The sequence below is a fragment of the Globicephala melas genome, chromosome 7 (genome assembly GCF_963455315.2).
Source record: "Globicephala melas chromosome 7, mGloMel1.2, whole genome shotgun sequence".
Classification (NCBI taxonomy): domain Eukaryota; kingdom Metazoa; phylum Chordata; class Mammalia; order Artiodactyla; family Delphinidae; genus Globicephala; species Globicephala melas.
In genome coordinates, this window is record NC_083320.1 from 1,295,358 (window position 1) to 1,308,243 (window position 12,886).

Consider the following 12,886-nt stretch of genomic DNA (forward strand, 5'->3'; position numbering starts at 1 on the left):
ATTACAGATTTACAGGAAGTTTCAAAGAAAGATGGAGGGAGGTTCTGTGCACCCTTCACCCTGTCTTCCCCGATGACACTGTCCTACATGATGGTAGCCTCCACACTGGGACACTGACTTTGATGCAATCCATGGAACTTAGATTCTACCAGTTATACATGCATTCACCTATGTGCGTGCACCTGTGTGTGTGTGCGTGCACATGCATATGCAGATACGCTTGTAGCTCTATGCTATTTTGTTAGCTGTGTAGCTTCGTGGACCACCACCATCAAGATATGGAACGTTTCCATCACAACCCCCCATTCCCTAGCATCTGGTGACCACTAATCTGTTCTCCATCTCTATATAATTTTGTTATTTCAGGGATGTTACTTAAGCAGAATTACATTGTATGTAATCTTCTGAGATGGACTCTCTTCACTCAACATAATTCTCTCCAGGGGTCCAGGCTGTTGCCTGTATCAACAGTCCATTGGTTTTTCTAGCCGAGCAGTGTTCCATGGTATGGATGTACCACACTTTGTTTAGCTGTTCACCTTTGAAGAACAGGTGGGTGGTTCTCAGTTTTTAGCTGCTAGGAATGAAGCTGCTATGAACATTCATTCGAGTTTCTCTGTGAACCTAAATTTTCATTTCTCTGGGGTTAATGTTTAAGACTGTAATTGCTAGGCTGTATTACAGTTCATTTTTAGTTTTACACCTTTTCCAATTTGGAAACTGCTCTTTAGCAGAGCGGCTGTACTTTCTCACATTCTTACTAGCAGTGTATGCGTGAACTAGCTTCTCTTCATCTTCTCCACCAGTTGGTGTTATCACTATGTTTTTCATTTGGCCTTTCTGATAAGTGTGAAGTGGTATCTCATTGTGGATTTAATTTACATTTTTCTAATGGCTGATCACGTTGAACATCTTTTCATGTGCTTATTGGCTATGTGTATAACCTCTTCAGTGAAATGTCTGTTCATGTCTTTTGCCCACTTTTTAATTGGATTACTTCTTACTGTTCAGTTCTGAGATTTCTTTATGTGTTCTAGATGCGAGTGCCTGGTCACACCTGTGGTTTGCAGGTGTCCACCTCCACCCCCATCCCCACAGTTGCTTTTTCATCCTCTAAGGGTTTCTCACAGAGCAAAACTTTTAAAAAATTTTGATGAGGTCCAATTTACCAATTTTTCCTTTTTTGTATTATGCACTTGGTGTCAAGCCGAAGAATTCTTTCCCTAGTCCCAGGACAGTGATGTCCGGTATTTAATTTAAGGTTATTTTGTTTCCTACTGGGATCGCTCTCCCTTTTTCGCTAGGGCATCAGTAAAAGTTGTTAAACACAGAACTTTGTCTTGGGAAGTGAGATGAAGGATGTGTGTTTGCTTGGGGGTGAAGCAGGAAAGACAACCGGAGTGCTGGAGGGAAGATGCAAATGGTGTGGACAGTGACACAAGGCCAGAGAGTCTGACAGGGAGGTGTCCCCACCCTAACCCCCCCGGACTTCTCAGACGCGCTGGCAAGGACACGGAGCTTCTCAGACACATCAGAATGTAGAGCCAAGCCTTGGGTGATAAGCGGTGATTCCACAGGGCTGGATGACTTAGGGCTACCTGGTCACGCCTGCTCATCCAGCTGTATTTGAGGTGCACCTGTGATGTGTTAGGAGCTTTGCTTGGGGCTGGGGGCACAGTGGTGTAGGATCTGGAAGTGGCCCATGCTGCCGGACAATGCAGGGTGCAGAACACTATTCTCTCGATGTGGCTCATTGACATCAGAATTAGCTGGAAGCTTGTTAAACACATTTTAGGGCCCATCCCAGATCTTCTAAATCAGACCCTCTGGCACTGGGGACTAGGAATCTGTATTCTGGACAAGCAGGGATTCTCTTGTTAGAGAAACAGCCATTGAAAGGACCTTCGTTTTTACAACTCCATGATCATTCTGAAAAGTTGAAAACCAAATGAAATTTAAACAAAAGAAAAGTTAGGGTGTTAAAAACAATAAGCCCGCGGAGGAGAGTGAGGATCTTAAAGCCTTTTCAAACGGCAGCCTGGTAGGTAAGAAATCTCACATTAAAGTCACCTTCTAACCTGAAAGGAACTGAGGCCCCCGGTCATTGGATCATTGAGGTTTTAACAGGGGAATGAGGACAGCTTTTGTTTGCATGTTACTCAAGGTGTTGACAACACCAGGCCCGCCAAGGGGTATGAGACCTCTTAGACCTGGAGTCATGAGCCAGGCGGGGAGATGGGCCCTGGGGAGGCGGAGGATGCGCGGACCTCAGCCAGGCCGGCCCTGCTGGACAAGCGCCGTGGGTCGGGAAGGTCAGTCTACGGTCCTCCTTCAGAGCCTCTCGGACGCCCGCGCTCGTGCTGGGTCGCTCTCACGCCGGCCCTCCTTTCACCCCCCCGCCCCTAGCCCCAGGCCGCCTTCCTAGCCTCGGGTGGTTTGTGAGCTATGGAGACACTTTCAAGGAGGTGGTTTTGAAGTCCGCACCTGCCGGTCTAGGGAGTTTGGGAGGGTGGGGAGCGTCCTGGACGCGGGATGTGCTGCAGCAGTAACTACGAGGTCTGGGGCGGCCTCGGCTCCCCGCACTGCGCGTCCTCAAAACCGGGCAGTGGGCAGGCCTCCCCTTGGAGCCCGGGCGGCGGCAGACCCTCCCCTTTGAGCCCTGGCGGCGGGCGGGCACTACAAGGTCCAGAGGACGCGGACGCCAAGGGAGACCCGAGGTTAATCAGCCCCCGCTGCGCTCTGCGCGCCTGCGTCCGCCGTCCGGAAGTTCCCGACAGGCGCGGCGCGGGCATCCCGGCAGTGACGTCACTGTGGCGCGCCGGTCGCGGGAGGGGCCCTGTCGCGACTGCGTCCCCTCGGGTCCTTGAGCCGGTGCTGACAGCGGAGCCATGGCCTTGAGGCTGCTGAGACTGGTCCCCGTGTCCGCGACCTCTCGGGGCCTCGCGGCGGTCGTCCAGCGCGTGGTGAGGCGGCGGCGGGCGGAGGCCGCGGGTGGGACCTGGCTTGTCCTCCTGGCGCCGCCCCTTCCTCACCTCCCCGGGCCTCCCAGCGTCATTCTCGGGGGGGATCCTACTGTCCCCTGGAGAGTTTGGTCCTGAGTCGCGAGGGTAGGCCTCGGAAGGGCCGCCGCGAGCTTCTCCAGGTCGTTTTCTCTCAGCTCCGAGCAGAACGTGGGGCCCGGAGGGGAATAGGCGGCCTGGCCGCCCTCCTCGGGGAGGCCAGGTTGCAGATATTATTACCCAGTGCGATTGTGCGATAGACGAATGAGCTGGTGTGGGCGAGCCCCGAGAGCCTGGGGGCGCTCATGCATTCATTAATTCACGTGGCAGCGCTGTCAAGGGCCAGGTAAGGGGCGATGTGACGTTGAGACAGTGGAATGACGTCGTACGCGGATTCAACAAGACAAGCAAATGAACTGTGGCTGGAAACCTTAGGAAAACTATTTTATGACAGAGACTGTACATAGCTCCTTTGGATACTAGTGGCTGGAGCAACGTTGGTGTCGAACTGTAAAGGGACTTGACCTCTGTGCTCAGGATTTTGATGAGCAAAGGATTTTGAACAGAACAGTACAGTAACCTTATTAAAAAGTCATATAAATGTTTGCAGGAGATAACTCGGGCTGCAAAATAGAAGAAAGAGAGAAAGAATGAAAGAGGGAAAGGTGATTGTCTGTAACACCCAGCGTACTTCCCTGCATTAGTGACAGTGAGGGCCCCAGAGTAGAGGGGGCTGCCGGGCACACACTAGATGGACCCACCTGTAAAACTGTGTTCACCTCTGGACGCTGCTCCCTACAGGGGATGTAGATGGCCTTCAGTAGGTCCAGAGAAAAATGAATAAGATGAAAAGGGTATACAGCTTGATACTTGGAATAATTGAGGGAATTGGAAATGTGTCGTGAAAGATCACTTATTCCCTGTGATTCCAGAGAGCAGAAGAATGGGACTGAGGATGGGAAATAATAGAAAAACTGTCATAACCGTAAAAAAGCACTTTCTAAAGATTTGAAGTCGGGGAAGAGTTGATTGCTTTATTCACATATCACTGTGCACCTGCTGTGTGCCACATCCGAGGTATATTCAAGTTGGGGACACAGATGGGAGACAGTTTGCACATGGCTCAGAGGTAACCTGGAGGAGAGAGTGATTAATTTCTTGGGTGCAAGGTACCAATATGATTAACACCCCGTCACTTATCTCATCTGCTACTCTTCCCGCACCCAGTCCACTTGGCACCAGCTACACTGGCCTTGCTGACATTGCCTCAGGGCGTGGGCGCTTACTGTTCCCCCTGCCCGAGAGGGAGACCCTCTTCCAGGTAGCCACGTGGCCAGTTCCCTCACTGCCGTCCAGTCTCGGTTCAAATGTCACTCTTTCTGCGAGGGTTCCGTGACCACCCGTTTTAACGTACATCCCATCCGTAAACCGTCCTCCCCCTCACAGCACTTACTTAATATGCCGTATAATTACTTCTTTTGTTATCCTGTGGAATTTTTTGGCTCACTGCTCTATCCCCATCGTCTAGAAAAAAGACTACATAGTATGGGAATCTAATGAACAGTTGCCGAATGAATAAATGAATGAGTGAATGACACACAGTTGCAACTGAGTAAATTGGGTATTCGCAGTTGTTGGGATTTGAGAGTTTTGGAATATGTAGAGAACATCCTGCCGTTTACTCTCCTGGTCTCCTGTCGATGGACCTTTGGTTGGTTCCAGTTGTTGTTGTTGTTGCAGGTGTTACTCTGTGAGCGTTTTGATATGTACCATTCCTCCTGTTTGCTTCTCTTGGTTGCGGTGGCTTCTCAGATTCTCCTTGTTTCTGTTGACCTTGGCAGTTCTGAGCAGTACTGTGTGGGTAGTTTGTCCCTCAGTGGGACCCGTCTGATATGTCTCGTGACTTGACTTAGGAGGAAGAGCACAGAGGCAAAGTGCTGTTCTCGTCACATAATATGAAAGGTACACTGTGAGCATGACTTGTCACTGAGGACCTTCGTCACCTGGCTGAGGTGGCGGTAGTGTCTCTGCTGTGAAGCTACCCTTGCTTCCCCCTTTCCATCGTGTCCTCTTTGGAGGGGAGTCACTGCGTGCACACAGGGAGTGGGGGGTTAGGCTCCCTTCCTCGAAGGCAGAGCAGCCACATAAATTGTTTGGAATTCTTCTTTGTGGGAGGTTTGTCTCTTCTCCGCATTTATTTTTTATACCAGTATGGACTTGTGTATATTTATTTTAAATTTGGGGGTGAAGTTCAGTACAGCTCTCCTTTGTTGCTCAGACCGTTCCAGCTGTGGCCATTGGGAGCTCTTTCGGGGGGCTCCTGTATCCCTGTAACCTGCCCCTCACGGTGTGTGTTGAGCACTTCCTTACTACCTGGCCTGGCAAGCTGGCAGTCGTAGAATGAGCCATTTCTCTGAGGAGCGCTTGTTCCTTTTACTGGAGAATGGCGTTAGAAACCAAGACCTAGGTACTCCGTGTGACTGATCTTGGAGCTTTGTTGCTTCTAGGTCCTCTCAGCAGACAGAGCAAGGGCGTGTACTGTACTAACCTGTGTACATGCCCACATCTATAAGTACTTCTCTGTGTCCACTAAACGAGTTCATGCTGTGTCTGTAGCTCCAATGCGGTACTGCATGGGTCATTCCAGCTCCTCCCCTTGCTGATCCGTGGGTTTTTTTGTTTTTCAGGGATAGGGGTTGTTTGAGTTTCAGTGTGGAGAGTAGATTGGGACACTGGAGACAGGAGACAGAGCAGGCATTTGCGTTGCAGACGAGAGACGTGAGGATGTCGCAGAATCGGTGCACTGGGGGCGGGGAGGGGCCGCTGGCCCGAGAGACTTCAGATTAGGATCAGTAGGGTTTTGTGAGTGATTATGGAGTTGGAGGAAGGAGGAGGGTATCAAAGGTGACTCGTGGCTTTGCTCTGTTCTGCTTGGTGGATGGTGGATAGGGAGCTTGTGAGGGGAGCAGATTGGGGCTTGGGGTGCGGATGCTGAATTTCAGTTTTAGGTCTGTTAGCTTTCAGGTACTTTCAGGACATCTAGGACATCAGGAGCTGTTTAAAGGCATGAGATAACCCGTTCCAGAGCTCAGGACGGGAGCCTGCACTAGAGAAATGTTCCTTATCCCCTTCCGCCCTGTCCCCCCTCCCCCTCCTTCCTGCCTTTCTGTCATCCGTCCGTCCATCCATCCATCCAATTTTTATTGAACATGGTAAGCGTGTCCTGTTCCAGGCCCTGAGGATTTAGCAGTGATCAAAGCAGGCAATCGCTGTCTTTATGAACTTACGTTGGGGGTGGGGCTGAGAGGCAGTAATTCAACAAATAGGTTATACAGAGGTCGGTGTTTTGTCACCAGGGGTCTTCTTGGCATTTATATTTACCTAATAGCTGCTGGTGCCCGCGGTGACCAGAATGCTCACGTGCTGTTGTCTGCTGCGTGTTTTTCAGGGAGGAATTCACACAAGTGTCCAGTGCAAGCTGCAGTACGGCCCGCTGGCGTACCTGCTTGGTGAAAGAACGACCAAAAAGCTGACGGGAAAGAGCAAAGTGATAACTGTGGACGGCAACATATGTTCGGGGAAAGGCAGGCTTGCAAAAGAAATAGCAGAGAAGCTAGGTATGAACTTGTGTCCTGCAGAGTGACACGACTTTCTCAGATATACAGTTACTTATCTGAGTTGGATTTTGCTTTAATATTGAGCAGGTAGAACTGCGCCTGAGGTAGGTATTTTACGCTTTTGAAATATTTACTGAAAAAGCTGTTTTTAGTCTTTCAGATTTGGAAAATTTTAGAAGTCCATGCTGGTTGTCAGTTTGAATTGGGATTTTATCTTGACCATGTAAGCAGAGCACTTTCACAGGAGCAGTCTCATTTGAACTGCGTAACAGCCCGTGGAACAGGGCTGACAATCTCCTCTCACTTACGGACGGGCAACCCCAGTAAGAAGCTGGGTCACAGGCTGCTTTGTGTAGGGCCAGGCGTCCAGCCCGTTTCCCGACTCTGGAGCCGGTGTCGTCCCCGTGCCTTTCTCTAGTGTTTGACAAGCCGAAGCCCAGTTGCATGCAGCGGGCACCCACGCTCAGGCTCTCCTCAGGAGGAGTTCATACGACGGTGCAGTGGGAAATGCTGCCATGCAGCCCTGGACCTTCATGCTGCCCTTGCACATGTGCTTCAGACATGTCGTCTTCCGTGTCTCGTGTGCTCCCTTTCACGCACCAAGAACACAGGTGTCAGGGTAACTTTCCCCAGGTCTTCGCCGACCGGCCTCAGCAATGGTGTTCAGATGCATCTCCGCCGCTTGCTGGTGGGATGCGCCGTGCCCATAGCATGTTTTGTCTGGTTGTTTCTCTCCTCAGGCCTGAAGCACTTTCCCGAGGCAGGGATCCATTATGCAGCCAGCACCACTGGGGATGGGAAACCCCTGGACATACAGCTCAGCAGCAACTGCAGTTTGGAGAAGTTTTACGATGACCCGAAAAGTAATGACGGCAACAGCTACCGCCTGCAGTCCTGGTTGTACGCCAGTCGCCTCCTGCAGTATGCGGACGCCTTGGAGCACCTGCTGAGCACAGGTGCAGTATCTGTGGTTGGGTAGCTGTCGGGTGTGTCCTGCACTTGAACCCTTTTCTGAAATGTAGTCGTTTTAGATTGCTGCTCATTAGAGCTTTTTTGAAAGGGTATTTGATGAGGCAAGCTCTGGCTTTCCAATAAGATCATGGATTCTCTGAGATCCATGGTGGTGGGCGTGGGGCGGACGCCCGGGGGGTCTTACTGAGCATCTGGGATGGGGGCAGGGTTGCAGTGGACAGGGACGGGGTGGGGGGGGCACGGGGCAGGACCTATGGTTCCAAAACGAAATCCCTTTCTCTAGTAGCCGGATGCTTTCATCAGGGCTGAAAGAATGAAACAGAACATTGTATCGCCAAAACCAAAAAAGTATTGTAGTTTTGAAAATGATTTCCCACTTAGAAGGGCAAGTATGTTCTTTTGAAAATATTTGGTTTGGAAATGGAATTGTAAATAATTTTTTCCCTTTCTAAAATGAAAGGGCTAGTTTTCGTTGCTTTAATTACTACCTGAGTTTTGATGTTTGTCTCCATGTTTTTACACAGGGCAGGGTGTGGTGCTGGAGCGCTCCGTCTACAGTGACTTTGTCTTTGTGGAGGCGATGTACCGACAGGGCTTCATCCGGAAGCAGTGTGAGTCCCGCCGGCAGGCTGGCCTTCCTGGGCGCATGGGGTAACTTGGTAAAGGCCCTGCTACACTCACCCTGCAGTTAGTATGCGTTTTGTGAACATCCATTAAATAGATGAATAATGCCATTCCACAGGAAAAACCAATTCCTTCCACCCTCTCTCCCTCCTAAATTCGTCTCTCCCTGTGAAAGCACAGTGGTGTACTGGATCCTGAACGCACAGCTTACGCCGAGTCTCCACACAGCCTCCCAGGAAACTTCCCTGGCTCTCCAGCCACCTTGTGGCACAGCCACGTGGCTCTGTGGCCCGTGGCTAGCTTCACTGAGCGGTCCTGTTCCCGTGCCTCCCTCCCTCCTCTTTGCTGGCCCCCGTGACTGCAGCATTCTTGTCCTTTCCTTCTCTCCTGCACGTGCGGGTCTAGTGCTTTTAGGGACACTAGCACTGGGGTGGGGGATTGTTGAAAGTCTGGCAAGTGGCCAGTGACAAGAATAAAGGCTCCTGGCTAAAGTAGCCTGGCCGTGAGGAGTGAGGGAACCCGTCCGGTTGGGGCCGGGGTGTCTGGAGCTAGGCGTGTGCTGGACAGGGCTGTGGAAAGGCCGTGTTCTCGTTCAGCCTGTGGGCATTTTCACCGTGAGCTTGGTCGCCTGGATCCAGCAGGTGGCTAGATCTGGAGCGCAGAGTACGAGCGGTGGGTTCCTGAATGGGGAGACCGAAGCCAGCCAAGGCTGAGCGGTGAGGGGGCCGCCCTTGGTCTGCGGGCCCGTCCTGCTGTCTGCGCAGTCCTGGTGCCTGTGCGGAGGGCAGCCAGAGCCCGTGCTGCTGAGCCAGGCACTGAGTCACACAGACACTCCGACAGCCTCGAGGCCAGCCAGCCAGCCTTTCTGGGGTGCGCGCTGTGTGCCGGGCTCTGCCTTAGGTGAGACAAGGCCCGCGCCATCCTGGGGGGAGGGGTGGGAAGGCAGCCTAGGTGCGTAGTTGCAGCGAGCGCACTTGCTGGCTGCGCAGCCTGGTCCCCGGGTGCAGAGGAAGCGTGTCGAGAGTGTCTGACCCTCGGGAGACGGGGTGTTGTGGGCAGCGTCCCTGCGGAGTGAGGCTGGCTGAGCCGTTGGTGGTGCCGCTACAGGGGCTTTGAGGGCAGCAGGCGCTGGTGCGGCTTGGAGGGGGCCGGGTGCTGGCGGAGGGGCGGGCAGGGCCGCGCTAGCAGGACGGGCACCTCGGCCGGGACGCTTAGGTTCCTCCTGAAAGTACTGAGGAGCCCCTGAGGGGTTTTAGGTGCGGGAGGCATGTGGTTAGATTTGAATTTGTTTATCTGAAGGATGGTTCGGGGAAGGCAGGTCAAGGAAAAGGAGAGCCTTGGGCGCAAGTCGGGGTTGGAGGGGGCCCCGCGGGAGGGAGGCCCGTGGCGGGCAGCGGAGCAGCCTGCTGGGCTGGGCGGACCTGGACACGGGCGCGCTCTTGGCCAGCCCGGCTGCTCAGCTCTGTGGGAGAGGAAGAGTGGACCCAGCTGGGCCGATGGGGCCAGCAGCGAGGAGGACCCGGAGGGGCAGCAGGCTGGGAAGGTGCTGCACCCTCCGTGTGGCTGGGCACACTTCAGGTCTGGCCTTTAGAAAGCTCTTAGGCCGGGCCTAAAATCCCGGTGTTGGTATAAGTTGCCTGATTTCTCTGGCCTGACTCTTTTGGTCTGTAGAGATGAGAAGCCCTGCCCTGCAGGGTGGCTGTGAGTGCTGCGGTCGCCGTGTGCCAGCCTCACGTGTGTGCAGCTGGCGGTAACGGCCGTGACTGTTACATGCTTCGCAGGTCGACACGTGGCTCTGGGAACCCGCGTGTACCTTTGGCCTTTTATTTGAAGAGAAGTGTGCATCTGAGGGCTGTCCGTGGACCATCGGCTGACAGATGGTGCCTCTCTTGTGCCAGGTGTGGACCACTACAACGAGGTGAAGAAGGTCACCATTTGCGAGTACCTGCCCCCTCACGTGGTCATCTACGTCGACGTGCCCGTTCCCGAGATTCAGAGCCGGATCCAGAAGAAGGGAAACGTAACTCAGCCTTTAAGTCCAAGACCACTGTCTCTTAATGTGTCCTCGTTACGTTTGACATAGATCAGCGCTTCACACCGATACTTATAGTGGGATACTGTGAATTCCTGATGGCCCCCACAGGGACGGGGGCACGCACATGGGTCCCCCCGGGGGAGCGGGCACTTGCGCGATGGGCGACTGAAGGAGGCCCCGGCCGCTCACTGCTCTCCTCTAGTGCTCTCCGTCCCTGGTACCATCCTGCCACTGTCCCCTGACCCTGGGTCGCCTGAGCCACTCTGAGGATGGGTGCATCTCCTGACAGGACTTCCCCTTCTGTTTTTCTAATGGGCTTTTCATGCCCTGTTGTTTCCTACAAGTTGAAAATAATTTCTAATACCCTTTCAGTTTACCACTCCCATATGTTGGGCCTGTCTTCCTCTTTTTCCTACTCAGTGACCCTAAAACAGTAGAGCAGTGATCTCCACACGCGTTCATTAACTCTTAGGAGCGTCGAGACAGGCAGGTGCCTAGAAACCCTGCGATTTGAAGTTGGCTCTGCAGGTGTGATGCAGGATGCAGGTCAACAAGGCCCGTCTTTGCCCTTTTGACTAGTTCTTATTTGGAAAGATCCCTCCTACCTGGAGTATTTTTTCCTGGGAGGAAATGCTCTTTTTGACATTGTGATGAAAAGGTAGGCTTGCCTGTATATCTGTCATCCCAGGGCCCGTCCTTAGCGCTGGGAGTCTCGTGGGTGCTCCGTGGGTGCCTCTGATGGCAGGTCCTCGCCAGGGTGGCAGAGACACTCTGGGTGTCTTTGCTGCAACTGAAAGAGGCTGTGGGTCCCCCTCCTCGCTCATTTGGTGGTGAACACACGTGACACCCGTGGCTCCCTGTTGGTTACCAGTCTGCACCTGTGTGAGAGTTTCCTCCTAAGTGTGATGTGTAAGGTAGACTTTGGAGAATATTCCATCAGGTGGCGGAAGGAGGGAACTGCAAGTCAGAAGTATTTAATTATCATTCAGTGGAATAATTTTGAACACTTTTGCTTATTAGAGTGACGTTTATTGAGAAATATGAAGATATATATTTAGAATTCTCTAGATAACTTTTGATATCTGGATAGCAATATTTTAGAAACCATCTTGAGGAACAACTTAGAGCTATGAACAATTTTTATTTTTCCAGTATTCCATGAATACTGTCACCGGCTAAAATTACCACTGTGTCTAAGTAAAGGAGACATTTTATCAAAGAAACATTATGTCATTAATAGATGTGTGTTCTTATATTCTAGCGGGGAGACTAATAGTAAACAAGGAAATAAGTAAGAAGTACGGGAGATAAAGGCAAATGCCATGTAGAAAATCAAACAGGGTGACAGATAACTTAGCCTTTAGCGTTGCTAAACCGTGAGAGGTTTTCAGTATGGAAACTTGCCACTCATAATTGGAGCTTTATGTTTCTGAAATTGGCAAACGTTGTATGAAAGGGAAGTGGAGATGGAAAAAGCGGGAGAGGTGGGGGTGAGTGGTAGAAAAGCGGGGTGGGCCACGGGGGCGGGTTCTGCGGCTCGGGGGGGAAGTGGGCCAGTGCCCCTCCCAGTCCCCTCGTGTGGCGTGTTGTCTTGCATCGCCTGCACTCGGGCACGGCCCAGAACGGGAGGCGGGGCTGTAACTATAAAGGGGGTTCTTCCTGATCCTGTTCTAAGTCCACCTCTTAGAGTCTGTGGAAGAAAGGTCATGCCATACGTTCACCTGGGCAGGCTTCCGTGCTCTCTGCGGTGCAATGAGAACTGTTCTAACTGGTACCGAAGCCCCTCCCATCACCCCACAGTTCCTAGAGCACCCAGCGTGACTCGTTCTAGGAAAGCTGTTCGTTGATTGTCTCACATTTTCCATAAGCACGGGAAAAAGGAAAGTCCAGACGTATCACACTTCTCTGCTTCTTTTTAGCCACATGAGATGAAGATCACCTCCGCCTACCTTCAGGGCATCGAGAATGCCTATAAGAGGACCTTCCTTCCCGAGATGAGGTGAGCCCAGGGCACAGTGGATTGATGTATTTATTTAATTTTATTTAATTTTATTTTTCTAGATGTTTTTGATGTGCACCGTTTTTAAAGTCTTTATTAAATTTGTTACAGTATTGCTTCTGTTTTATGGCCTCAAGGCATGTGGGACCTTAGCTCCCTGACCAGGAGTCAGACCTGCACCTCCTGCATTGGTAGAGGAGGTCTTAACCACTGGGCCACCAGGGAAGTCGCAAGGATTTATCCGCCAGAACTCCATACGTGCAGTTCCTTAGGCCCCACCAGCCCAGGGGCGCGCTCTTGTTGATTTCAGTGGATGTCGTCTGGGGAGTTTTAATGTGACGTTCATAAGCAACAGTGACAGCAGATATATCAGTTTGAGTTAGTAGGTTTGGGGTTGACTTTTGTTTTTTGATTTGCTTATTTTGCCAAGACATTTTTTTGTTGTGTTTTTAGAATATTTTGATGCTAGAAGTGAGCTGAAGCTGTATTCTGTGACAGGTTTTAGGGTTAGAGAACTCATGTGTTCACTCTAGGTGGCAACTGAATGGTCATGTTTATTACCTGGAAGCCTTGCCCGAAGGTGCTCAGTGAGTCCACACAGAATTTGTGAAAGGTCAGCAACGTCTGTACATACCTTTGA

General features: G+C 51.7%; 1 protein-coding gene across 2 annotated transcripts in view; it reads left to right on the forward strand.

Moving 5' to 3' along the window:
• The first annotated feature begins 2,819 nt into the window (after positions 1 to 2,819).
• NDUFA10 (NADH:ubiquinone oxidoreductase subunit A10) overlaps positions 2,820 to 12,886 on the forward strand; it is a 49,109-nt gene continuing 39,042 nt past the window's right edge. Inside the window, exons 1-6 of one of the 2 annotated variants that reach the window (XM_030857732.2) lie at positions 2,820 to 2,963; positions 6,448 to 6,616; positions 7,357 to 7,572; positions 8,113 to 8,199; positions 10,111 to 10,232; positions 12,167 to 12,246. In XM_030857732.2, the coding sequence (XP_030713592.2) occupies positions 2,889 to 2,963; positions 6,448 to 6,616; positions 7,357 to 7,572; positions 8,113 to 8,199; positions 10,111 to 10,232; positions 12,167 to 12,246 (749 nt within the window). In that variant the 5' untranslated portion in view covers positions 2,820 to 2,888. Of the gene's footprint in view, positions 2,964 to 3,392; positions 3,665 to 6,447; positions 6,617 to 7,356; positions 7,573 to 8,112; positions 8,200 to 10,110; positions 10,233 to 12,166; positions 12,247 to 12,886 lie in introns of those variants that run through there. The other variant, XM_070045878.1, reaches the window with a different exon arrangement.